The 23,259-nt window shown below is 49.2% G+C and overlaps 2 protein-coding genes across 3 annotated transcripts in view; one reads left to right on the forward strand and one right to left on the reverse strand.

Moving 5' to 3' along the window:
- ARHGAP4 (Rho GTPase activating protein 4) overlaps positions 1-13,171 on the forward strand; it is a 51,900-nt gene extending 38,729 nt beyond the window's left edge. The window contains exons 15-23 of one of the 2 annotated variants that reach the window (XM_084836004.1): positions 318-452; positions 1,606-1,711; positions 1,885-2,112; positions 3,248-3,324; positions 5,628-5,775; positions 9,324-9,410; positions 9,607-9,759; positions 11,351-11,444; positions 11,547-13,171. In XM_084836004.1, the coding sequence (XP_084692130.1) occupies positions 318-452; positions 1,606-1,711; positions 1,885-2,112; positions 3,248-3,324; positions 5,628-5,775; positions 9,324-9,410; positions 9,607-9,759; positions 11,351-11,444; positions 11,547-11,768 (1,250 nt within the window). In that variant the 3' untranslated portion in view covers positions 11,769-13,171. The remainder of the gene's footprint in view (positions 1-317; positions 453-1,605; positions 1,712-1,884; positions 2,113-3,247; positions 3,325-5,627; positions 5,776-9,323; positions 9,411-9,606; positions 9,760-11,350; positions 11,445-11,546) is intronic. The other variant, XM_084836005.1, reaches the window with a different exon arrangement.
- A 1,516-nt stretch (positions 13,172-14,687) lies between these two features.
- On the reverse strand, positions 14,688-22,996 carry LOC146353232 (caveolin-3-like). The gene is made up of 2 exons (XM_084836006.1): positions 22,874-22,996; positions 14,688-15,038 (listed from the first exon to the last, which is right to left on the reverse strand). Exons 1-2 carry the CDS (start codon positions 22,994-22,996, stop codon positions 14,688-14,690), a joined length of 474 nt encoding a protein of 157 aa, XP_084692132.1.
- Between the last annotated feature and the right edge of the window lie 263 nt (positions 22,997-23,259).

Here is a 23,259-nt window from a genome sequence, read left to right on the forward strand (position 1 = left end):
AAGGCACGTTTAGTGCACAGTTCCCATTTCTTGTATCCTCACAACAGGCCTCTGAGGTAGGTTCTATTGGGAGATGATGTCTTGCCAAAATTATCTGGGAAGCTTCATAGCCGAGGAGGGATTTGAACCACGTTCTCCTGGGAGCAAACATAATGCTTTCTGCTCCTGCACCACACTGGTTCATAGGCTCAGCAGCTTCTCTGGGTCTGCCCAGAGCCTGAAAAGCGAAGAAAGGTGTACAGGATCATGGGGGACTGTGTGAGCTTATCTGGGTGGGGAAAGGAGGATTGCTGCAGTGACTAGTCCCTCTCCACCAGGTGAGGACCCGCTTGCAGATGGCTACGCGCAGCACGACCTAGATTCAGTAGCTGGAGTGCTGAAACTGTATTTTCGGGGACTGGAGAAACCCCTCTTTCCTTGTGATATTGTTCCTGAGGTGCTGGCAACCGCCCGTAAGTGTGTGTTTGTGCGTGTGCAGATCTGTGTCTGTAGTTGCCTATTCATTGATGTCCCCTGCCTATAGCTATGCTTGAAGATGCATTCCTATGCATGTTTGGACAGAAAAAAGAGTCCTTCTACCCCCAGCATTCCCAAGCCAGTATGGCTAGATGGGGAACGTTAGGACTGGAGTTGTGAGGCTCTTTTTCTGTCTAAACATGCCTAGGATTGCACCCTCGGTAATGGCAACATTTTAGACACCTCTGAAGGATAATGTCCTAAAACATATATTGAACACACCAGCCAGCAGAGGAAGGGCAGACCAAGCATCGGAGATTCGGCTGCTGATCTTTTCGTACTTAGCAAGGTTATGAATTTGAAGACCCACGTGTGGGGATTTGTTCAAAATATTGTAAACTGCTTAACGTTCTGGAATGCCTACACAGTGTACAACGTAGACATCAGGTAAAACACAATAAAACAGTAACATTTAAACTCGGTGCAATACAGTGGCCAGTAGGTAATCATACTTAGCTAAAATCACACCTCTGGGAAGGCTTGCGTGAATAGAAAAGTTTTTAACGTGCTCCAAAAACCCAGTATTGTTCTGTCCCACTTTGTATCAGTGGGAAGAGAGTTCCACAATGGTAGTGTCGCTACACAAAAAGCCTGGCTCTGAGGAGTCACAGGGCAAACATCGGGAGCGTGTGACACTACCAAAAGGGCTCCTGTAGAGCAGGGGTGGGCAGAAGGTAGATCCCCAGGTGCTTTGGACTTCAACTTCCAGAAGCCCCTGGCAGCATGGCCAGTAGTCAGGAGTGCTGGGAGCTGAAGCTGAAAACATCCGGAGATCTACTTTCTGCCCAGCCCTGCTGTAAATGGCCGCAGCGAGTGGGCCAGAATTTGAGGGGTCAAATGGTCCCAAGTTGCTCATGGCTTTAAACACTAACAACAAACTTGGTCTGGTAGCAAATAGGCTGCTAGCTCAATTCCTTCAGCAAAGGTGTCATTTGCTGACTGTTGGGCGCACCCATCAGCAGCATGTCGCCGCCTTCTGCACCAGCTCCGTGTCTGTGCATGTTTGTGTGTGTGTATAAATACTAGTTGGATAAGCTGCCACCACCTCTGATATTCTCAGTAGCTCTCTCGTATTCCATCGCTTCCTAGAGCTGGAATCTTCAGCTGAGCACATCGCCCACCTCCGAGCTCTCGTTGCCCAGCTGCCGGCTGCTGTGCTGGTGGTTCTGCGGTACCTCTTTGCCTTCCTCAACCAGTGAGTGTCCAGCTGCTGGTGGTCAGCGCACTTGCCTTGCAATGCTCCCTCACTGTTCCAGGGGGTGCCATGCGAATGGGGCCCCCCTCAGCAGGATTTCTATGGAGGGAGCGCTCTGTGGCTAGGGAGGCTCCTGCTGCTGCTGGCCCATGTAATGCATTTTCTCTCCTCAGCTTATCTCAGTACAGTGACGAGAACATGATGGATCCCCACAACCTAGCTGTGTGCTTTGGCCCCACCCTGGTGACGGTCCCTCCGGGCCAGGATGCTGTGTCGGTCCAGCCCCACATCAACGAGGTGGTGAAGTGCCTGATCGTGCATCATGAGGCCATCTTCCCCGGAACCAGCCAGCTGCCCGGGCCCCAGTATGAGAAGGTCATGGCGCTGGCCGAGGAGTACTGGTATGAGGGGCCTGGGGGGTGAAAAACACTGTGCGAGCAAAGTAGCAACAAGGGTTTTGTGTGTGAGAACATAAGAAGAGCCCTGCTGGTTCACACAGTGGCCAACCTGCTGCCCATGGGAAACTTGCAATTAGAGATGTCAGAGAAATCCGCAGCGGAACCAAATGAGTTCGGATTTTTATGAATCCGACCTGCGTATTCTGCAACAGAATGGCTTTCCCCCTGTTGGGTGGATTCTGCAGATTTGCAGACTGTTTTTCTAACTTTCCCAAATTCTGCACAAATTGTGTCATAGAAAAATATGCAAAATTTTAAAAAATGACCCAAAATGCGTATTTCCCCATAGGCTAAAGCATGAAAATGCACATTTGGGGGGAATGTGTGCATTTTCACATGTGCAAATTTGTGAATTTGCACAAATTCAGAGACAAAAAAATCCATCTCTCTTGATGGGTGGACCATGGAACAAAAGACACCTGACAATCCACAAAACACAGACAGAAGGGATTTTACACAGTCCATATATCCCTACCTACAATTAAGACATGGGTTCAACAGCACCCTCCTGTCCATGTTCTCTAGCACCTGGTATATGTAGGCATACTGCCTCTAATATTGGAGGTAGCATATAGCCATCAGGACTGATAGCCATTGATAGCCTCCTCCTCCAGGAGAAGTGTGTGTGTGTGTGTGTGTGTGTGTGTGTGTGAGAGAGAGAGAGAGAGAGAGAAATTTGCAACTAATACTGTGCAGTCTGTAATGCTAACCCAGGGGTGTTGAACCTCTTTCATCCTACGGGCCAAATTCCATTTCAGAGACACTCTCGGGGGCTGCATTCCAGTGGTGGGTGGGGCCAAAGGCAAAAGAGGCGGGGCCAGAAATACCAGCCCATTTTAGCTTAGAGCTCTTACAGCCAGTAACTAAGACTTAGGAGAGGCATTTTGACCTTTTACAATGGGAAGAAAATGGCCCCAAAGCCGGGAGACTACAAAGCAATCAGTGGTCAGGGGAAAGGCAGTGGGGTCAGGGCAGGGCAGATTTGGTTCCTGGTGGATGAGGTTCACCACCCCATCCATTTGAAAGGCCCTTGTAAGGAAGCGGGGACCATCCTTCTTTCTCCTCTCCTCTCCGACAGTGACGTGTTACCACTGGAGTCCACAGCAGAGGAGCCCGAGACACAGGGGACCCCTGAAACCCCAGCTAGTGAAGATGGTGAGTGTTGGGGGATTGTGTACTGCTGGGGTTAGGCGATTTTTTTTTAAATTTAAATATTTTTGTTGTTCTTCTACATTTTCAATAAAATATACAGACAGTATACCAAAATAAAGATATGCACACGTACTGAAGTAACAATACGACATAATGAAAACAGCATTAATACTGACATAAATATTTTCTTTAAAAATTAACGATATGCAATAATTATATTATGCAACTCAAGCAAATAATAGTAATACTCTGGCCTAGGTGAAAATTTAATTTTACTCCCCCCCCCCATGTATCTTAGTATATTGGGGGGGGGCACACTGTCTCCTCCAGAGGAGGACAAGGGGGGTGGAGGAGGAATTGCGTTCTCCCCTTTTAGGGCTTTTTCCTAATCGTAGCACACTTTTCCAGGTTTCTGAGGCTGGATCCTCTCACTGCTTCGCAGTGAGGGATGAAGGCCTGCAATCAGGGGAAACACCTTGCCCCCTGTGGTCCGAGGGTCTATTGCTGGCAGGGGTGGGGTGGGGTGGGGCAGAAATTTTGCTCCCCCTCCAAAGATTTCCTGACTTGCCTAGAGCTAGTGAAGCTCTGCAGCCATGTGCTTCCTGCAGTCATTTCCGCTAGTGACACAGGGATTTGAAACTGTGACCTTCAGCGTAGAACTGAAGATAGACCTGTCAGTGGCTGTTGATTTGATTTCACAGATTTATCTACAGGTTCCCAACCAAATGATCAAAATGGTGAGCACAGCACCAAAATATGACAGCAAAATATAACAGTAAAATAATCGCTTCTACCAATCAAGAATAAAATGCTTATAATAAAACATAACTGTCTGAGTCGCGCGTTAGGGAAGCCCCCCGCATAAAGGGGGAAGCCTTCAGAAGGCACCTGAAAGGAAAGATTATAGGCAGCAGCTTGATCCCAATCCGAAGAGCATTTCGGAGGGCAGGTGCTGCGGCACTAGTTCTCCTCGGGTGAAGCTCGGGGCCAGGCTGCGCCATCAAACCTGCTCCTCGGGATCGCAGTGACTGGGCAAGGACATGAGGGGTGAGGCGTTCCCTGAGGTTACCTGGTCCCAGGTAGTTTAGGGCTTTTTATGTTAACAACAACAAACCTTGAACCTGGTCTGGTAGCTTACAGGCAGCCAGGGCAGTTCTGTTAGCAAAGGTGTGACCCGCCGTCAAAAGGGAGGACTCTCTCAGCAGCCTCGCCGCCAGATTCTGCACCAGGTGCAGCTTCTGGACCAAGCTGAAGGGGAGCCTCACAGAGAGCACATCGCTGTGATCCGGTCTCGAGGTTATCAGCGCCTGAACCACTGTTGCTAAGCTATCCTGGTCCAGGAATGGCCATAGCTGACATACCAGCTGAAGCTGGTACAAGGCACGGCTAGCTACTGAGGCCGCTTGAGCTTCCAGTGACACAGGTGGATCTGGGGATGCCCCCGGACTGCGCACTTGTTCCTTCGGAGGGAGCGCAGGCCCGCCCAGAAGAGGCAACCAACCTATTTCCCAGGCCCAGGACCCGCCGACCTGCAGTGCCTTCGCCTCGCCAGATGCTGACTCAGTTTCTTGGCCCTCGTCCAGTCCAACGCTGTATCCAAGCACCAGTCCGGAGCCTGCACAGCCAGAACTGATTCAGATGTTACGGAGAAATGGAGCTGAGTACCATCTGCGTGCTCATGGCACGCTGCTCCAGATCCCCGGATGCTCCCTCCCAATGGCTCATATAGATGTTAAACAGCATTGGGGACAAAATGGTGCCCTGTGGCACACCGTGGAACACGTGCCAGGCAGCCCAAGCACACCCTCCCGACACCACTCCCTGGAACCAGCCCTGTAAGTAGGGACAGAGCCAAGAGTGGCCCCGATACACATCCCACAGGGCCAGTCCAGGAGGTATCAAAACCTGTGGAGCAAGAGGAGCAAGGTTCCCAAACCAGGCCGAAATCCAGACTAGAATGGATCTAGGCCAGCCTTCCCCAACCTGGCGCTCTCCAGATGTGTTGGAGCACAACTCCCATTGTCTCCAGGCTGGCTGGGGGTGATGGGAGTTCTATTCCAACACAACTGGAGGGTGCCAGGTTGGGGAAGGCTGGCCTAGATAATTGGTTTCATCCAATAATGTTTGAAGTTGTAGTCCAAAACATCTGTAGGGCGCCAGGTTGCGTACCCCCTGCTCTAATCCTAAATTTAGCCACTCTTTTCTCCCATGGATCTCCAGAAAGGTATTGTCCGTTCTGTGGGTTCTTCTGGACCCGAATTGGGAGTGGGTCTTGCTGATCTCCTGGCCTTGTGCTTTCTTCCCAGAGTGCGACTCCCAGTCTGAGGCCGTGCCCCGCTCTGCTTCCACCGTTCAACACGAGGAGCGCTTTGCGCCACAGCGAATGCCCCCCGTCGGCTGGCGGCGAGGTGGCAGCAACCGGGCACTAGTGCCTCCCATCGTCTTGTCTGACAGGTGAGCGGCACACCTTGAAGGGAGGCTCTGGTGCTCTCCGTGAAGGGAGACAGTGGCAATTAACCCATGCAAAGAGAGTGGCATATTGGGGTGCTTCCAGACAAAGGGCTGCTATCACTAACAGTCAAAAGGCATTGTGCAGCTATTCTGTTTGTTTGTTTTTTCGGGTGAGAAAATGGGTAGAAGAAGCTGTGGGGAAATATGGGAGGGCTACAAATGGAAGGTGACGTCGTCTGGACCCCCTGTAAAATTCCGTAAATGGGGCAGTGCAATTGCACAATGAAAGCCTCATCTGGAAGCACCCTAAAACTGCACAGCTACATATATTGAAAAAAGTTTCAAGCATCAAGAGCTACAAGAATCAAGACAGCTAGCACAGTCTTCCAGAAGTCTTCTCTGCGTGCAAATGAAAGTGAGGCTTTGGGCCTAACTACACGTTGCTTTAAATACGCCGCTTGAAGTGATGTCACGGTTAAAAAAATTGTCCAGGGTCCCCCAGTCTGGATCAGGGCTGCAGCACAAGGGGAGGAGGTAGGTTTAACCCTTCCTTCCTCCACCATGCTCCTGAAAAGATCCCCCACCACGTGGGAAATAGCCACAGTAAAAAATATTCCCATTGGCACCAGTATGAGCTTTCTGACCACTGCTATTTGCTGTGGGGAGGGGGATTTTGGGGGGATTGCAGTGGGGAAGGGGAAGGGATAAACCTCCCCTTCCCTAGTGATGTGGTCCTGAACTGGATCCCCGCCCGAGCTTGGTTTTAGTTAAAGCAAAACCCTGACATTGTTTCAGGTGACTCATTTAAATTAATGTGTAGCTAGGCCCTTTGGCTGTCAGTTGTGAAAGCATGTTAAAGGCATCAGATGGATGCAAACAACATTCTGTTAGTCTGCAGGAGCATTTATTAAGTTAGGTGAGGAGGATCTCCATCCCCTTGGGTCATTGCCAGCAATACACCAGTTCATTCTTCTTTCTACATTTCAGGGAGAGGTTTGCAAATAGACATTTCTGGAAGTCTCTGATAGCAGCTTTCCTCTGTTATCATAGCCTTTTAGTTTTTATCAGTTACCCAGCGCCGTTGTGCTATAAATCATTCTCCCTAGACAGCCTCTCGGTTATTTCAGGCAATTAGTTGGAACACCTTGTAAAAGCTGTCCTATTTTTGAGGAGAAATGATTTTTCTTTAGTGAGGTGGCTTTTCTTCATTTCTTCAGCGGAAAATGGCTGAAACTAAAGCTCAGGCCTCTGCAAGCAGACTGCCAACAGCTGGCAAACGCAGGGCCCTGGTCTACGTGGTTTTCTGTGGGCCTCTTGTGGGATGGGACCTAGTGCAAATGTGGGAGAGCTCCTGGCCACCTCCACAGCTCCAAAGCCATGGCCAGATCCCAACTGCAGCATCAAAAGGGCCCTTTTGTAAGATGAATATCACAGGCTGCATTCACAGCTGGCCTGCTCGTGCTGAATGAGAGGGCATTGCCATCTTTTTCTAAAAGGTTGAACTCCCCTGATTAAGCCTGGCGTGGGGTTTCTGGGAAGGAGTACTTGGTGAGTGTGAGCTAGGATTTATGCTTCTCCGGTTTACAGGTTTATCTTTTGGGGATCACAGGTTTACAATTTGCTCAGATCCTGAAGTACAGCTCTGAGCCTCTGTGTCTTTAAGGGTCGTTTTGGCCTTGTTCCAGGAAGTGGCTTTTCATGGGAGTGAAGAGCAAGGCCATGGTGCTGAGTGAGGCCTGCTCTACACATGGAGTAGAATGAGGTCATAGAATCCTCACGCAGTGGAATGGACTGTATTACTTCAGGTTGGGCAATGCCGTTTTTGGAAGGAAACCCCACAACTCCCTGCAAGTAGCAAGCTAGCTCAGGAGAGGGAAGGCTGGGTTAAAACTTCCCCCCTACTCTGCTAGTTTTCTACTTGCAGGGTACTTTTTATGTAGGGGAGCACTGAAAATGTGAATTCCTTCTCTGAAAGTAGTATAGCTCATTCTATAAACTCAGGGCTCTAGTACACCCTTTCCCGGCCTGGTGCCCTCCAGATGTTTTGGACTAGAACTCCCACGATTCCTGAGCATTGATCATGCTGTCTGGGGCGAATGGGAGCTGAAGCCCAAAACATCTGGAGGGCACCAGGCTGGGGAAGGCTGCTCTAGTGCCTCATTCCTCTGCATTTATTTATTTTATTTATTTAAGACATTGATACAGCCCTTCAGTTCCAACTTTCCAGCATGGTTTACAATAGATAATAAAACCCCAGAAAGGCAGCGCTAAAAGCAGTCACAGCAACAGGAAGAAGAATACATCAGGACATAAAAGCCTGGGAGAATTGGGAAGGTCCTTTGCCTGTCACCTAAATGATGCTATGTAGATGCCAAGCAAGCCTTTCTGGGGGGAGAGTTCCACCAGCGAGGCCCCACAGCCAAAAAAGGCCTCTCCCCCTTAGCCACACGCCTTACTTCAGATTTGCAGGGAGTACCCGATGGGAGGAGGGTCTCCAAGGAAGGACTTAGTGTAAGGCAGAGATGGGGAACCTCCAGCTCACGGGCCAAATCCAGCCTACAGAGATTATCCATCTGGCACATGGAGCCCCCTTGTATTCTGCTGGGGAGTAGGGGGGTTGTCCTTCAGCCCCCATCTCCTGAAGGAATCCCCACGATTATCCCAGATCAATGGCAGTAGGGATGTGGGTGACAGGGGCTTCGCCCAGCACTAGGAGGAGCAACTGCTAGAGGGCCACTCCTACGGGGACAAAACACACCTTACAAAGCCAGGGACTCAGCAGCGGCTGCTGGGAGGAGCGTCCCTTCCTCGGTGCTGAGGGAGGTATTGGGAAAGACGAAATGGAAGGGGGCTGAGGGAGGGGCAATTTCACTCCCCACCTCAAGCTGGTTCCCCGCCCCTGGTGGGCTGGTCAGTGTGGGAGAAGATGTTCCTTCAAGTATCTTTCGAGAAGCCTGAGCTGTGTAAGGCTTTGAAGGGTATGCCCCAGCCCTCTGCTGCCTGTCTAGACCAGGCCTTGGGAGGGAAGTTCATGGATATTTAGAATAAACACAGCAGTACAGGAATGCAAGGATACAGGAAACAGCACCCTCAGGGAAGGACATGGAACTCCTCTATTGGGACTTTTTATTTCCAGGTTTTCCCTGCTGTCCTGAGGTCTAGAGCAGGAGCGGGCTACCTTTGGCCTTCCAGATGGTTTGGCCTTGTAGGCCAAACCATCTGGAGGTTTTCGGTAAAAACATCTGGAGTTGTAGGCCAAAACATCTAGAGGGCCACAGGTCTACCTAGTCTAGAGAATTAAGGTTCTTAGAAAAGAAAAACAGTGGTGGAAAATGAAGGCAAGAGGCCTGGGGAGTTGCCCCTCTATGCTGAATGGTTAATTTAGGTTTGCCTGACTCTCATGGGTGGGATGAGTGTGTAGTTAATGGCTGCCCAGGATGTCCATGCTCTGAGGACCTCTAGAAAGGTGCTTTAGATTAGCGGGGGGGGGGGGGGACATCCTCCCACCTTTTTAACAAGTTTCTATTTCCCCCTGTCGCTTACCCTGGCAGCGAGAAACAATCTAGCCCCCGGAGTTCCAGGTTAGAGATTGACACGGGACCCTCTCTGGATGAGCTACTCCCTGAACCCGCCAGCAGGTAGGAGAAGGTTGTGGCAGATGGACCTCTTCCCAAGAAGCGGCAGCATCTCAGCGCTGCGTGGTGGAGGATGACGGCACCTGTCTGGACTGTTGCATTCCACCCCCGAGATGGCTGTGCCTGGGCACCATGGAGCCGGAGCCGTATGATAAGCAGATGCTCTCTCTCTCTCTCTCTCTCTCTCTTTCTCTCTCAGGCTGCGGGTGAATTCGGATGCAGGCAGTGGGGGACGCCAGCGCGGGGGGAGCAGCCCCATCCGCAAGCTGGCATCGCCCTTCATGGATGGGGGCCGGCTGCCCTTCCCCCTCCTGCCACCTGCCCACTCCAGGACCTTTCACCCCACCGAAAGGTGAGAGCACTGAAGGGGAAGGCCCAGGGGGCCGGCCACGGGGCCCTATGGTTGAGAAGGTACGCTAGATGGAGGAGGAGATGGGGACAGGGCAAATATTCAAGGGTGAGTCTTACATTATCAGAACCGGGTGGGAGTCCCTTCTGTCAGGCTGAGTCCCACTTCCAGTTTGGCAAAGTCTGTAGGAAGCAATTACGTGGAATGGGACAACCTGGGGAGGGGTCTTCCCACTTCAACCTAACTGGTGTTATCAGAGCGGCCTGGGATCTAGCTGTGCAGAAGCGGCTTCCGTGCCAGGCTGTACATGCAGCAGAATTAGACAGAAGAGTCCTGAGATGGTGGAATGAACATGTGCTCTTTTCCGACTGCAGATGGGGAGGATTCCATTTTGGATGCTTCCCCAAATTAACACTAACAAGACTCCTTGCAAGGAGAAATCTAGCATAGCAGGGGCAGAGTAGGCTTCCTTCCTGATGAGCCAGTTTCTTGCTTATCTTGTGTTTTGTTGTTGTTTTTAACGTGGGAGAGCATTCAAAAATGGTATTCCTCCATATGCCGCTTGAAGTGGTATGATCCACTCTGTCCTCTCATTCTGCATGGGTAGATCTGGCCACATGGCCGCTAGAAGGAAGGGGCTGAAGGACAGTCAGGTGAGCAACAGAAGTGCAGACAAAGTGAGACTAGGAAGGGTTAGAAAAACCTTGAATGAAGCGCGTTTTGAGAAAAAGGAAGTAGCTTAATAAAAAGATAAGTGGCACCATAGCTGGCATAAAAAGCTTGACAAAGCAGTGCGTGGGGGAGGAAAGGGGCTAGATACTATCTGAATTTATATGGAACAGAGCAATCAAGAGTAGATATAAAGGGAGATGCTATTACCTGTGACGATATGTTACCCAAAGATAAGGAATGGCCCTTCATAGGCTTTTAGTATAGCCTGGTAGTTGATGGGCAAGAATAAATGTGTGGTTAAAGCAGCAGTCCCCAAACTACAAAGACATCCTATGTCTCCAGCATACTCTCCTCTCAAGGAAATTTACCCTGTAACGACTTCCCATCACCTGAAGGAAGGCAAGCACAAAATATTACAGTTGAGGGCAGAGAAGTGGCAAGTTTTAAAAATGAGGGCTAGAACCTTGATGATACAGTTAGGCAGCTAATGACCCTGTTTGCATGACATGGCAAGTTATCATGGTTTCATTAACCCACGATTAGCTTTAGTGTGTGGGGCATGCGTGGCCACCGTTTTGAATATCCAAGCTCCGATCGGGAGTTGGGTCGTGTTGTGCAAACCAGGCCATTGTGGATAAACTGAGGGTTAAACAACCCACACAACCCTCGATGAGTAGTTGGATTGGGCATGGGTTGTTTAACCCTTGATTAACTGATGATGGCTGGGTTTGTTTGACATGCTGCAACCCCTGGTCACCTTGATCGGAGGTCACATATTCAAAATGGTGGCTGCATGTGCCTTGTACATGCTGGGGCTAACTGTGGATTAATTAACCTATGATAACTTGCTGTGTTGTGTGAACTGGCCCAATGAGAAGTCTTGAATTTGATACGCTGTTCTGTGCTATTTGCTTTTCCTCAGGCCAGACCGCTGGGGTGATGTTTCCCCACGGCCCTGGGGAGGCAACAGCTCTGAGAGGCAGGGGCCAGCAGAGAAACGGGTGGAAGTAGATAAGGTAAGGTACTATCCACCTTTTTTCTTCTCCCAATAATCTTTCTGGATATTACTATTTTTTCTTTCTGCCTTCACCGTTCTTTCTCTTTTTCCCTGTTTCTAGGAGGTTGCCAGGAATATGGATTCTGTGTTCCGGGAACTTCTCGGAAAAACAAGCTTGAAGCACAGGGGGGCTGATGACCCCTTTAACCACCCTGAGCCACCAGACCCCCCAAAGAGCAACCTTGTTGGAAGGAAGGGTGCCACCCCTGCCAAGCAGGCCTCTTCAAACAGGATGCTTCCGCGGGGCAGAGTGGTCTTCAAATCCTCGGGGAATGGAGAATGAATCAGACTTGGGGTGGGGGACGGTATCCCCAACATGACCTGCCCAGTACTGTGATTATCTCCCCGCCCCCACCCGCCCTCTTCGTATTCTGAATACCAACTCAGGGCAGATGTCTCCCTTTCTCCCGGCCCAGTTGCAAAATTATTTGGGAGGGTGGCGGGAAGTTGGCGATCTTAATGGGAGTTTGATTTCCAAGCCAAATGTTTAAGGGGCATTTGCTTTATCCAGTGTCCTCATGCACTGGATGCAAGTCTGAAAGTTTCAATGTTGTGGATGTGGGTGGATGCGTAAACATATGGCAACCTTTTATAGTTGTGTTTGGGCCTGGCACCCCACCCATTCCATCTCTCCTCTGCTACAGTTGGTTTGCACTTGGATTTGCATGTGAAAGTGGTGAGGCGGGGTAGGGTTCCAGGAACCCGTTTCATGGTTCTGTTCTTGGCTGTGGGAGGGGAATATTGTCTAGTGGGTTACAATGCAAAGTGTTGAAAGGGAGGACTCTCTCTTGTATGTGTGTTCTGTTCTTAACATACTTCACACAGGCTCTCGCCGCTGTGCTCTCCTCCCCGCCCCCCAGCCCTCTGCAATGTATCCCTTGGTGCTTTACACATTTGTCTGAATTTGTAAGCTCTTCCCCACACACTCCTGGTGCAACCTCATCTACCCCTGCACGCATCACCCTCCTACATTGGGGCAATAAGTAAGCGGACATAGTTGGGGTGGGAATTCATGTGCCAACTCTTCCCTGCATACAAAGTCCAGTTCGTTCCCTCTGCCCCCACACACACTTTTTTTTTTAAAGTCTTAACCGCTCAGTATTAATCAGGGCTGTGTGTACTCTCTGCTTTAAAATTCTGTGCAAAGAAAAGCTGAAGTCTGCAACCTGTATAAATTATGCAAATTAACCAAACTTGTGTGGATTCTCTTTTTTTTTTCCATAATTTATTCTGCTTGTGCTAGTCTGTGGGATGGGGGTTGGGGTGGGAGGATATGCAGGGCACTGAAAAGCCACCCCTCTGGCCATTGGAAATCTTTCTTGGCCACCCCTGTGGCTTCCAAGATTTCAGCAGACATCGAATCCCACACTTTTCAAGCATATCTTTGCAGCCATATGGGCTAGAAATTTGCTCTTGAAAAAAGATTTAAACAGAGATTTTCACGAAGCAGAATTCTTTGCCCAATATACCATCCTGTGTTTCCCCCCCCCCCGTGTTCCCGCAGAATTGCAGCATACACACAGCCCTGGTATTAACCTCTTCTCCATGACCAGAGATGATTCTGTACTGTGATCTCCCCCTACTGTCTCTTTAACCCCTTGTCTCTTGCAATAAACTGGATTTGTAAACTCTCCAGAGAGTGCCCGCCAGTCGGGATTTTATACGGAATAAACAAGACACAGAAGGATCGCTTGGGTTTTATTTTCATACAATGCAGGTTTTTTTGAAAAAACAAGGAAATCGTCATCTTTCATTTCAAAGCAGTAATTAACACGAATGGCTGGACTTGGACTTAAAATTGGAGGTTGTTGATGACTCTTGGGATGTTTCCAGATGAGGCTTTTATTGCTCAGTTGCACTGCCTTGTTCACAGAATTTTAGATGACAACATCTTCCATTTGTAGCCCTCTCCTGTTTTCCCACTACAGTTCTGTATTTTTACTGTGGGAAATCCTCCCAGGAAGAAAAGATGGAATAGCTGCACAATGCCTTTTGGTTGTTGGCATTAGGAGCCCTCTGTCTGGAAGCACCCTTGGGATAAAGATTGGTCTCTCTCCCCCTTGGAACAACATCAACATGTTCACTTGCTTAAGCCAGTCTTTTTAAGGGTGCAATCCTATGCATGTTTAGGGAGAAAAAAGCCCTACAACTCCCAGCATGGCTGGCTGGGGAATGCTGGGATTTGTAAGACTTTTTTCTGTCTAAACCCTAAATCTTAAAACTGCCCATTGCCTAATAGTGGAGCTTGAACCTAAAATCAAAACCACTCAGGTGAGGGGGGAAAGAAAACCAGTTAAAATCTGATTGGTGCCACACCTGTTAGGAATAGCACTCATGGCCCACGCAGCCCTATGATTTGAGCATGATCTGAGGCCTTGAGGCAGGCTGACAATCAAGGACCAGTATTTGCTCCATCCACTGATTGAGCTTGGGTCAAGGAATTGAAGGCTTCCCTTAAAGGGAGCCAAGGCTTGTCTGCTCTGGTCAAGAGAGAGTGCTCACTGTACCAATGCAGCAGTTTTCCGGCCTGCTTTTTAGTATACCTGCACTTGCCATAGCATTGCTGATTCCCCTGCTGGGAAAGAGCAGCACTGATAAGCTATCCCTGATGTGCACTCCCTCGCTTTAAAAGGGTAGCACTGCAGTGGTGAGATGAAGCAGACAAAACCTTGATCTTTGTGGATGTCGGTCCTAGGAGAGGACAGGGTTTTGGTAAAAACTGAAATTACATCATCAGAAGGTACAGTGCCTTAGTTCTGTACACAGGGTTTCTGAGAAATAGCTGCCTCAGGCGATAGATACCAAGCACCGTTGACCCATGGGGCAGATTCCACTGGAAAGGGCTACAGTACAAGCCTCAGTAAAATGAACTGGGGCTCATGGAGTAGGGCTTCTGCACAATTCCCACATTTCAATATGGCTTGTTCAGGAGAACTTCCCTCTAGATTCTTCCCCATGTTTATGTGTGGGGGTGGGTGGGGGTGTTTGGATTTCCCACCACTGGCCACCGGCCTCTCAAAAGGGGATGGAGTGATTTGTTGAGACAGGGCATTAAGGCATAGGTCCATTGGCCATTAAGCTCCCACCTTCATGCGTAAGCTGTCGAGATCGGGACTCTAGCTGGGCTCTTAGCCCAATTTGGGGAGGCAAGTGGAGGAAGATGACCAAACACCAGAGTCCTGCCCTGGTCCAAAGCACAGCCTCAGTCCTTGGCACGTTCCTTGCGCAGGGCCACTCGGACGTCGCTGCAGACCTTTCCCACGGCTTCGAAGAGCGGGTCGCAGAAGGTGCGTATACACAGGGCGTAGCAACGGCCGCAGCACTGCACCTCTATGAGATAGCTCTTAATGCAAGGCACGGCCCCCCAGATGTGGCAGAAGGAGACACAGGCAAAGAGGAAGCCCCAGAGCAAGGCAAGCGGCACGCCCAGCGCCCCTGACAGGATCCGGTAGCACCAGTACTTGCTGACAGTGAAGGTGGTGTTGCTGGCCTTCCACACCCCGTCGAAGCTGTGGGTGCCCTCGGGCTCGGCGATCACATCTTCAAAGTCCACCTGGCAAGGTTGGAGGAGAGGCCTTGTGTCAGGCAGGACTTTGAATCAGGACATGGGTTTCAGAATAAATGTAATGCTCCTGAGCATGCATGGAGTGCTTTCTCCCTGCTGCTGGGTACCTGCAACCAGTTTTGGACATCTGGGGTTAAGGGGAAAAGGCTTCCAGGGGCCGGTGGGTGAGTTTAAAGTGGACTTCAGCCCTGGCAAAACATTTCAGGCAGATGCAGGTCCCAAAACCCCAAGGCCTCTTCTGTCATGGCCAAAGCAGCTTCAGGCACGGGTTGATTTTAAGCAGGGAAGCATCAGCAAGTATGAGCACTCCCCACTTCTGTAGTTCCCCTCGCCTCGGGGGTTCGAAACCTGCAAACATGTATCTGCAACCCCATGTGGGGGAATCGCAGTGGTCAGGGGAAGGGGAAGCACCCTCCTACCCCCACTTCTATGCTCCAAAGTGTGCCCCCAGGAAGCTTCTTTTCCCTATGAGAAGTGGCAGTGTAGGTTTTGTGACGTATCTTTGCATGTAAAGTACGATTCTGCATGGCTCTTAGCTATCCATCCCCACCCACCCACCCCACGGAAAATCCAGAAAGTCCACAGTCTCCCAAAGGGCCATCTGTCAGGGATTCTGTAGTGACATCCTGCATTGCAGCTCCTACATTGGGCAGGGGGTCTCTCCAAGGTCCCTTCCAGCTCTGGGATTCTAATGGGCAAAAGAGGTAAGATAGGATGTGACAACACCCTTGGAGAAAACTCTTCTCTCAAGCAGAGTGTGTGTCTACCTGTGTTTCTTATACGCTACTCTGGCAGCATTCTTGTGTCATGTTTGTCTTGGATCAAAAGAAATTGTCAGTAGTTTTTGAGCCTTTCTACATGAGGCTTTTCTTGCATGCTCATGATTTCTCACAGTAATGCAGGTCCTTTACCCAATGTCATCCTCCTCCAGGGCCTCTCCCATGCTTTGCGACCATTATCACGTTGTTGTTTTTTCTCTAATGAGGAAAGTCTGGTATATCCTGAATGGTGCCATGAAACCCTCTGTGTAATTGTGCAATTCTGCTATACCACAGCACCATCTAGTGGTTATATAATGAAACATAGAAAGGCAAAGAAAGAAACCCCCCAGAAAAAAGCACGGAGATGACAGTGTTCCAGATCCTAAAAGATCTATTTAAGATCCTAAAAGATGATGCTGTTAAAGTGCTGCACTCAATATGCCAACACATTTGGAACACTCAACAGTGGACACAAGACAGGAAAAGGTCAGTTTACATTCCAATTCCAAAGAAGGGCAATGCCAAAGAGTGTTCAAACTATCGTACAATTGCGCTCATTTCACATGCCAGCAAGGTTATGCTCAAAATCCTACAAGCTAGGCTTCAGCAGCATGTGAACCGAGAACTACCAGAAGTACAAGCTGGGTTTTAAAGAGGCAGAGGAACTAGAGATCAAATCGCCAACATTCGCTGGATCATGGAGAAAGCAAGAGAATTCCAGAAAAACGTCTATTTCTGCTTCATTGACTACGCTAAAGCCTTGGATTGTGTGGATCACAACAAACTGTGGCAAATTCTTAAAGAGATGGGAGTACCAGACCACCTTACCTGTCTCCTGAGAAACCTGTACGAGGGTCAAGAAGCAACAGTAAGAACGGGACATGGAACAACCGATTGGTTCAAAATTGGGAAACGAGTACGACAAGGCTGTGTATTGTCGCCCTGCTTATTTAACTTATATGCAGAGTACATCATGAGAAACGCCGGGTTGGATGAATCACAGGTCGGAATTAAGATTGCCGGGAGAATTATCAACAACCTCAGATACGCAGATGATACCACCCTAATGGCAGAAAGCGAAGAGGATCTAAAGAGCCTCTTGTTGAGGGTGAAAGTGGAGAGTGCAAAAGCTGGTTTGAAACTCAACATTAACAAAACGAAGATCATGGCATCTGGCCCCATCACTTCCTGGCATATAGAAGGGGAAGAAATGGAAGCAGTGACAGATTTTATTTTCTTGGGCTCCAAAATCACTGTAGCCATGAAATTAAAAGATGCTTGCTCCTTGGGAGGAAAGCTGTGGCAAACCTAGACAGCATAGTAAGAAGCAGAGACATCACCTTGCCGACAAAGGTCCACATAATCAAAGCTATGATTTTCCCAGTAGTAACGCATGGCTGTGAGAGCTGGACTGTAAGGAAGGCTGAGCGCCGAAGAATCGATGCATTCAAACTGTGGTGCTGGAGAAGACTCTTACGAGTCCCCTGGACTGCAAGGAGGTCAAATCAGTCCATCCTAAAGGAAATCAACCCTGAGTGCTCATTGGAAGAACAGATACTGAAGTTGAAGCTCCAATATTTTGCCACCTAATGCGAAGGGAAAACTCTCTGGAAAAGACCCCGATGCTGGGAAAGGTCGAAGGCAAAAGGAGAAGGGGACGGCAGAGGATGAGATGGCTAGATAGTATCACTGATGCAATATGGACTTGAGCACACTCCGGGAGAGAGCGGAGGACAGGAAGGCCTGGCGTGCTATGGTCCATGGGGTCACGAGGAGTCGGACAAGACTGAACGACTGAACAAAAAGGAGCCAAGCTTAATCCCACAAAGAATCCAGAAGCAGAAGCCTCAGTAAAGATGTGGGATAAAAGCCTCATGTAGAAATACCCTTTAAGTGGGAATATTTAATGTACACTGTCATGTAACTTTGCTTTGGATGCCAGTTTCCTGTGAAGTAACAGCAGGGTCAAGGAGCAGAGTCTCGTTTGTAGAAACTCCCTTCTTAGGGAAACTTCTCTTTACTGGATCTGCCTTGCCTTTCAGAGTGATGACTGGTTGTTTAAGCAAGGCTTTAAAAGCCTTTACTCTCCTTTCAGAGATGGGCCCCTTCATGAGGTAAGAGGAAGTGGCTGCCTCAGCCAGTGAATCCTGGGTGCCGCCATTAAGGGTGGCAGACAGAGAGATCTGACCCACCGTGAGACCCAATCCACCAGGAAGTCTCATTTAAATTAATGGGAAATTAGAGTATAGTAGAACTTCCTGACGGATTGCCCTCCAATGTTGAGAAGGGGCCATTGCTCAGAGGTAGAGCCCCTGCTTGGCATGCAGAAGGTCCCAGGTTCAATCCCCTGGGCTGGCATCTCTAGATAGGGCTGGAAAAACTGCTGCCTAAAACTCTGGAGAGCTGCTCCCAATCAGCATCAACAATACTGGGCTAGATGGACCAATGTTCTGACTCAGTATAAAGAAGCTTCCAATGTTCTCTAGTGGGAGAACCATTTAGATGTTTTGTCTACCTCACAACACAGCTCTAAACATGTCTGCTCAGAAATAAGCCCTGCCGACTACAAATGGGGCTTACTCCTGAGTAAGTGGCTATAGGATTGCAGCTTCAGGTACCCAAACATCTTTCAGGGTCAGGTCCCTATCTTCCATGGGATTTAAATATCCAGCAATCAGTAACTGATTTTTGTAGTTATTGTTTTTAGTTGTTGGAAACTGTCCTCGTTTTTATTAAGGGCAGGACAGAAATATTTTAATTCATGGACAAAAGTCAAATTAAAGTGTGTAGGAACAGAGTACAAGAGCAAACCCCTGATCAATATGATCGGCATTAAGTCGACTAAGCCGTTTTATCCTTCCCAAGTGCCATTTTCTATTTTTCTCCGGCTCTGCATTCTTTTTATAGCCTGGTTAGCTTCCTTGTAAAGTGAGGTAACCAGCCATTCATAGAACCTTAAAGCTGGTTCTATGCATCCACCTCTACCTCTTAGCCTGAGGCACAATAAGGAGACACTTGCCTGGTTCCCTGTGGGGAGTAAGAATTGTTATTAGGTGACCAGCAAGACCAGAACTATTTATGAATGGGAAGAGATGTGTTCCTTTTTCTCCCTTTCAGGCTGTTATGCTGGGAAGGGGGCAGGCTGATAAAATCCATGATCCTCTTTACAAAGCGTCTGTTATAACATCCCTGACAATTTCCTACATAGCCTTTTCTTAATAACTATGGAAGGGGATTTCATAATCTCCTTAGACAAATTTCTAGTGCCTGGCCTGAAGGCAGATGACACAGTAACTTTGATGGAGCTAAGCAAGTCTTGTGCAGTGGTCAGTGCCCTGATGGGAGACTGGCTGGAACTTTGACTTTCTTCACACGGAGCTTTTATCCTGCGATTGAGATGGCTCCTTCACAGAAGTTTGCAGGCTCTTTACATGACGCCGTGACCCTCCAGGGCGTCTCCTGCACTAAATGCCCTTTGTTCCATTTCTGAATAGATCGCAGGTAATGAGCTATCAAATGACCCCGTTGTGTTCCGCCTGAGCTCCCTCGTGAAAAGAGGAAAAGCGGCAAGAAGGGGACCGAGATCGGTGAAAGATAATGGAAGACTCAGATATGGGGAGGGGCGGGCGGGGGGGGGGGGAGGAAGCACATGGAAAAGGGAATCGTTGTGATCCTGCATTTAAAACAGAAGCAGAAAGCCCCGTTTCAAATGCAGGATTTTAGGCTGTAGAGATGCCTTCTACGCATCTCTATGCAGGGTAAAAGCTCCGTATGATGAAGCCGTTAGACAATGTCGCCAGCATCCAGGACCCCTCCCGCGCTGCCTTCGGCGTAAGGCGTCGCCATTTAAACTCCTTTTAATCGGGTTTGAATTAACCACACAGCGTACTGCTATTTTTCAGCCACCAGATGGTGGTGTTTTCCATTCAATGATACGGGGGCTGCTGCTGAGAAAGCGGGACTGGTCGCGGTCAAGACAGAGACAATTGTCAACGCGCTGCGGAATGGGAAGTAACACGCGCTGTGGGGCTAAGATCTCCCCCGGAGACTCTCCTCCCGTTGGGGGCCCCCCACCCCCATCTGAAGTAAGGCGTGTGGCTAAGGGGGAGCGGCCTTTTTCCACTGTGGGGCCTCGCTGGTGGAGCTCTCCCCCTAGGAAGGCTCGCCTGGCATCTACGTAGGGTCCTTTAGGCAACAGGCAAAGGCCTTTCCAGTTCTCCAGGGCTTTTAAATTCTGATGTATTCTCCCCCCCACACCCCTCCGTTGCTGCGATCGTTTTTAGCAGTCTTTCTGGGGTTTTATTCATTATTGTAAATCATGCTAGAAAGTTGGGATTGAAGGGCTGTATATCAATGTCTCCAATAAATAAAATAAATAAATGCAGCAGAATGAGGCACTAGAGCAGCCTTCCCCAGCCTGGTGCCCTCCAGATGTTTTGGGCTTCAGCTCCCATCAGCCCCAGACAGCATGGCCACTGGTCAGGAATCGTGGGAGTTCTAGTCTAAAACATGTGCACAAGGCAATTAGCACAGCACATAGACTATTGCAAGTGCCTCTTTTAACAATCTAGGGCAAGTCACTCTCTGGGCATTTCTACATGAGGCTTTTATCCCGCACCTTTACTGGGCCTTCTGCTTCCGGATTCTTTGTGGGATTAAGCTCAGCTTCTTTACACATGCTTTTTTTCAGGGGTTTTTCTTTCTCTGCCGTTCTATGTGTTTCATTATACAGCGACTAGATGGCTCTGTGGTATACCAGAATTGCACAAAATTCACACAGCATTTCATAGCACCATTCAGGATATACTGGACTTTCCTTAATCTAAAAAAAATACCCGCAATAATGGTTGCAAAGCACGGGAGAGGCCCTGGAGGATGATAACATTGTGTAAAGGACCCGCAAACTACCATGAATGAGCAATCACCAGCACACAATAAAAGCCTTGTGTAAAAAGGCTCTCCCTCAGCTGTCTCGCAGGTGTGTTATGTTGTAAGCATTGCTATGACAGGATAAAAATACAGTTAATAAAGTGAGGAAGCCTACCATCATTTTAACATGACAAAAGAACGAGGACATGATAAATCCATGGATGGGACGGAGGCTGGAGTACTTTCCTTTAAAACCTTTAGTAACTAGATTTACTGAAAGTATTTTACAGTTGAAGTGGTGGGCCAGGGCCCCATTTCACCCACAAACGAACTGTTGGCAAGTCTTATGGTCACAGCAATAGCTCCCTGTCCCTCTTCTTTGCACTTGGGTTGGGACCAAATGGTACTTCTGAAAGGGCCAGGCTAGGCCCAGTGGTCGCCAGTCGCCAGTCCCTATGCTTGAGCGTTCACATTCTGGTGAGCTGATCGGTGCTTAGGGGAAATGCTGAGGAAAATTAATATGGATGCGAGTTCCAGAAATAGTGGCCACTCTGAATTTTTCCGGCGTCCGCTTCTTTTTGAAGCTAAGCTGTGGGGAAAGGGACGGCCATTATAGTCTGAAATCTATATATGGAACTAGCAAATGGGTCCAGGTTTGCATGGGCTGAAGCAGCCCTTAGTCTGCAAGCAAATATATGCAGCTGTCAAAGCTGGACACATCGTGCTGACTTTGCCTGAGTGACGCCATGCCTGTTGGCACCCCAAGGTATGGCCCCTGGCATGGTGCATCCCATAGCCCCCTGAGGGAGAGGTCTTCCCACCCCAATGGCACCCCCCTTTCAGCAGGGGGAAGGGGGAGGTATATACCCCAATCCCTTAGCCTACTAAGTAGCCTTTAGTTTTATATGGCAAAGCCTTCAAAGAAACCCACGCAGCTGTCAGAGAGTGGGACATATGGTGCCTGCCTGACCTGAATAAGCACCGAACGGGCAGCAGCATTGGCTCAACGGCCCTGTGCACTGAAGCAGCAAGAGAGGTTTGAGCAGAATTCTTTTCTCTGTATTCATCACAGCTTTGCCTGCATCTACATTGCTGAAGTGCCTCATGGAAGGACTCAAGCAGAAGACCAGAACCTCTGTTGGTGCTCACACTGGCAAGGGGAAGGGGTTACAGAACGCTTTGCCTGTGTCTCGGCTCTGAGGAAACGGTGCCGCAGGTGGGTAATAGTGGGGTGTCTGTCAGAGAGAGACAGAGAATGAGGGTGTGTGTGTGTGTGCGGGTGTGTCTGAGAGAGAGACAGATGGACAGAGTGTGCCTCTGTTCCAGGGAAACTGTGACTGAGGTGGGTAATAGTGGTGTGCATGCGTGTGTGTGTGTGTGTGTGAGAGAGAGAGCGCGCTGCCCAAATGGGACGCGCCTGAGGGCTGCATTAAGCCCCTGAGCCTCTCCAGTGGTCTATCTTAGTCTGCCTTCCCCAGCCTGGTGTGTTCCAGATGTGTTGGGACTATAACCCCCATCAAAAGTTGATAGGACAAACATTCGGATGTGCTGCCGCCTCCGTGACAGGAGCGTGCGATCGGCCTTGCGTACCAGCTGCCTTCCTTGGATGTGGTTCCTCAGGCTCCCTCTCTGGAATCAAGTCCTGATTCCCCATTACCTGTGCTGTGGTCACCATTTGGCACAGAAAATACCATAAAAAGTTGATAGGGCAGTCATTCGAATGCTGGCTTGGTGTGAAGGGAGTTGTAGTCCCAACACATCTGGAAAGCACAAAGTTGGGGGAGGCTGGTAACTGCATTTGCTAAGTTCATCCCTTGTTACCATTGCCTTTCCTATTCTTCTGTTCGCTCTCCCCTGCTATCTAACTTTATGTTACTGATTTAAAATTATTTTATATGTATATCCTGTCTTTCGGCCTCAGTATGAGATACTCAAGGGGGCTTTTTAAGTTTGTAAGTTCTTTGGGGCAGGTATCCCACACTGCTCTCTTTTTTGAGTGTGTGTCTGTGGGGGGGGGGAGCAGCGTAACATTGTTAGCACTGCTGCCCCTTTGCAGTAACAATCTATGTCTGCAGGAATTCTCTTTTGCAGCTTTGCCCCTCAACTCACTTCATCCCCTCAGTCCAAGGGAAAAGTTGTATTTTTCTCCCCCCACCCGGCCATTTCTGCCACGTACCCTAGGAACGGCCTCACCTTTATCACCTCTTGGTTGATCTGCTTGGGGTCTCTTTCCACCAAGTCAATCTCTTTGGTGAGGGGGTCCCGGGAGTCCATCTTCCCCAGGGTCACTTCTTCTTCTTCTTCTTGCTGGGCCATGGCTCATCCGGGCCCTTTCCCTGCTCAGCCAGCTTCTTTTCCTCAGAAAAGCAGCAGCCAGTTGTCCCTGGCTGTCAGACCAGAGCTGCCTCTCCCCCTTTCTCTTTCCCCACCTGCTAACTCTTTCTTGACTGCACTTCACAGAGAGAGACGCTTCTGTTCTGAAAATAGTCCACCTCAGAGCCAGAATGCATCTGCTTCTAAGGCAGGGCAGAGTTGTTTTTAGCAAGGCTTAGCATACTTTCTAGTATTGTAAGGGTGTC

Source organism: Heloderma suspectum, chromosome 2, assembly GCF_057233095.1.
Source record: "Heloderma suspectum isolate Gila_16-S chromosome 2, 16-S_ref, whole genome shotgun sequence".
Classification (NCBI taxonomy): Eukaryota; Metazoa; Chordata; class Lepidosauria; order Squamata; family Helodermatidae; genus Heloderma; species Heloderma suspectum.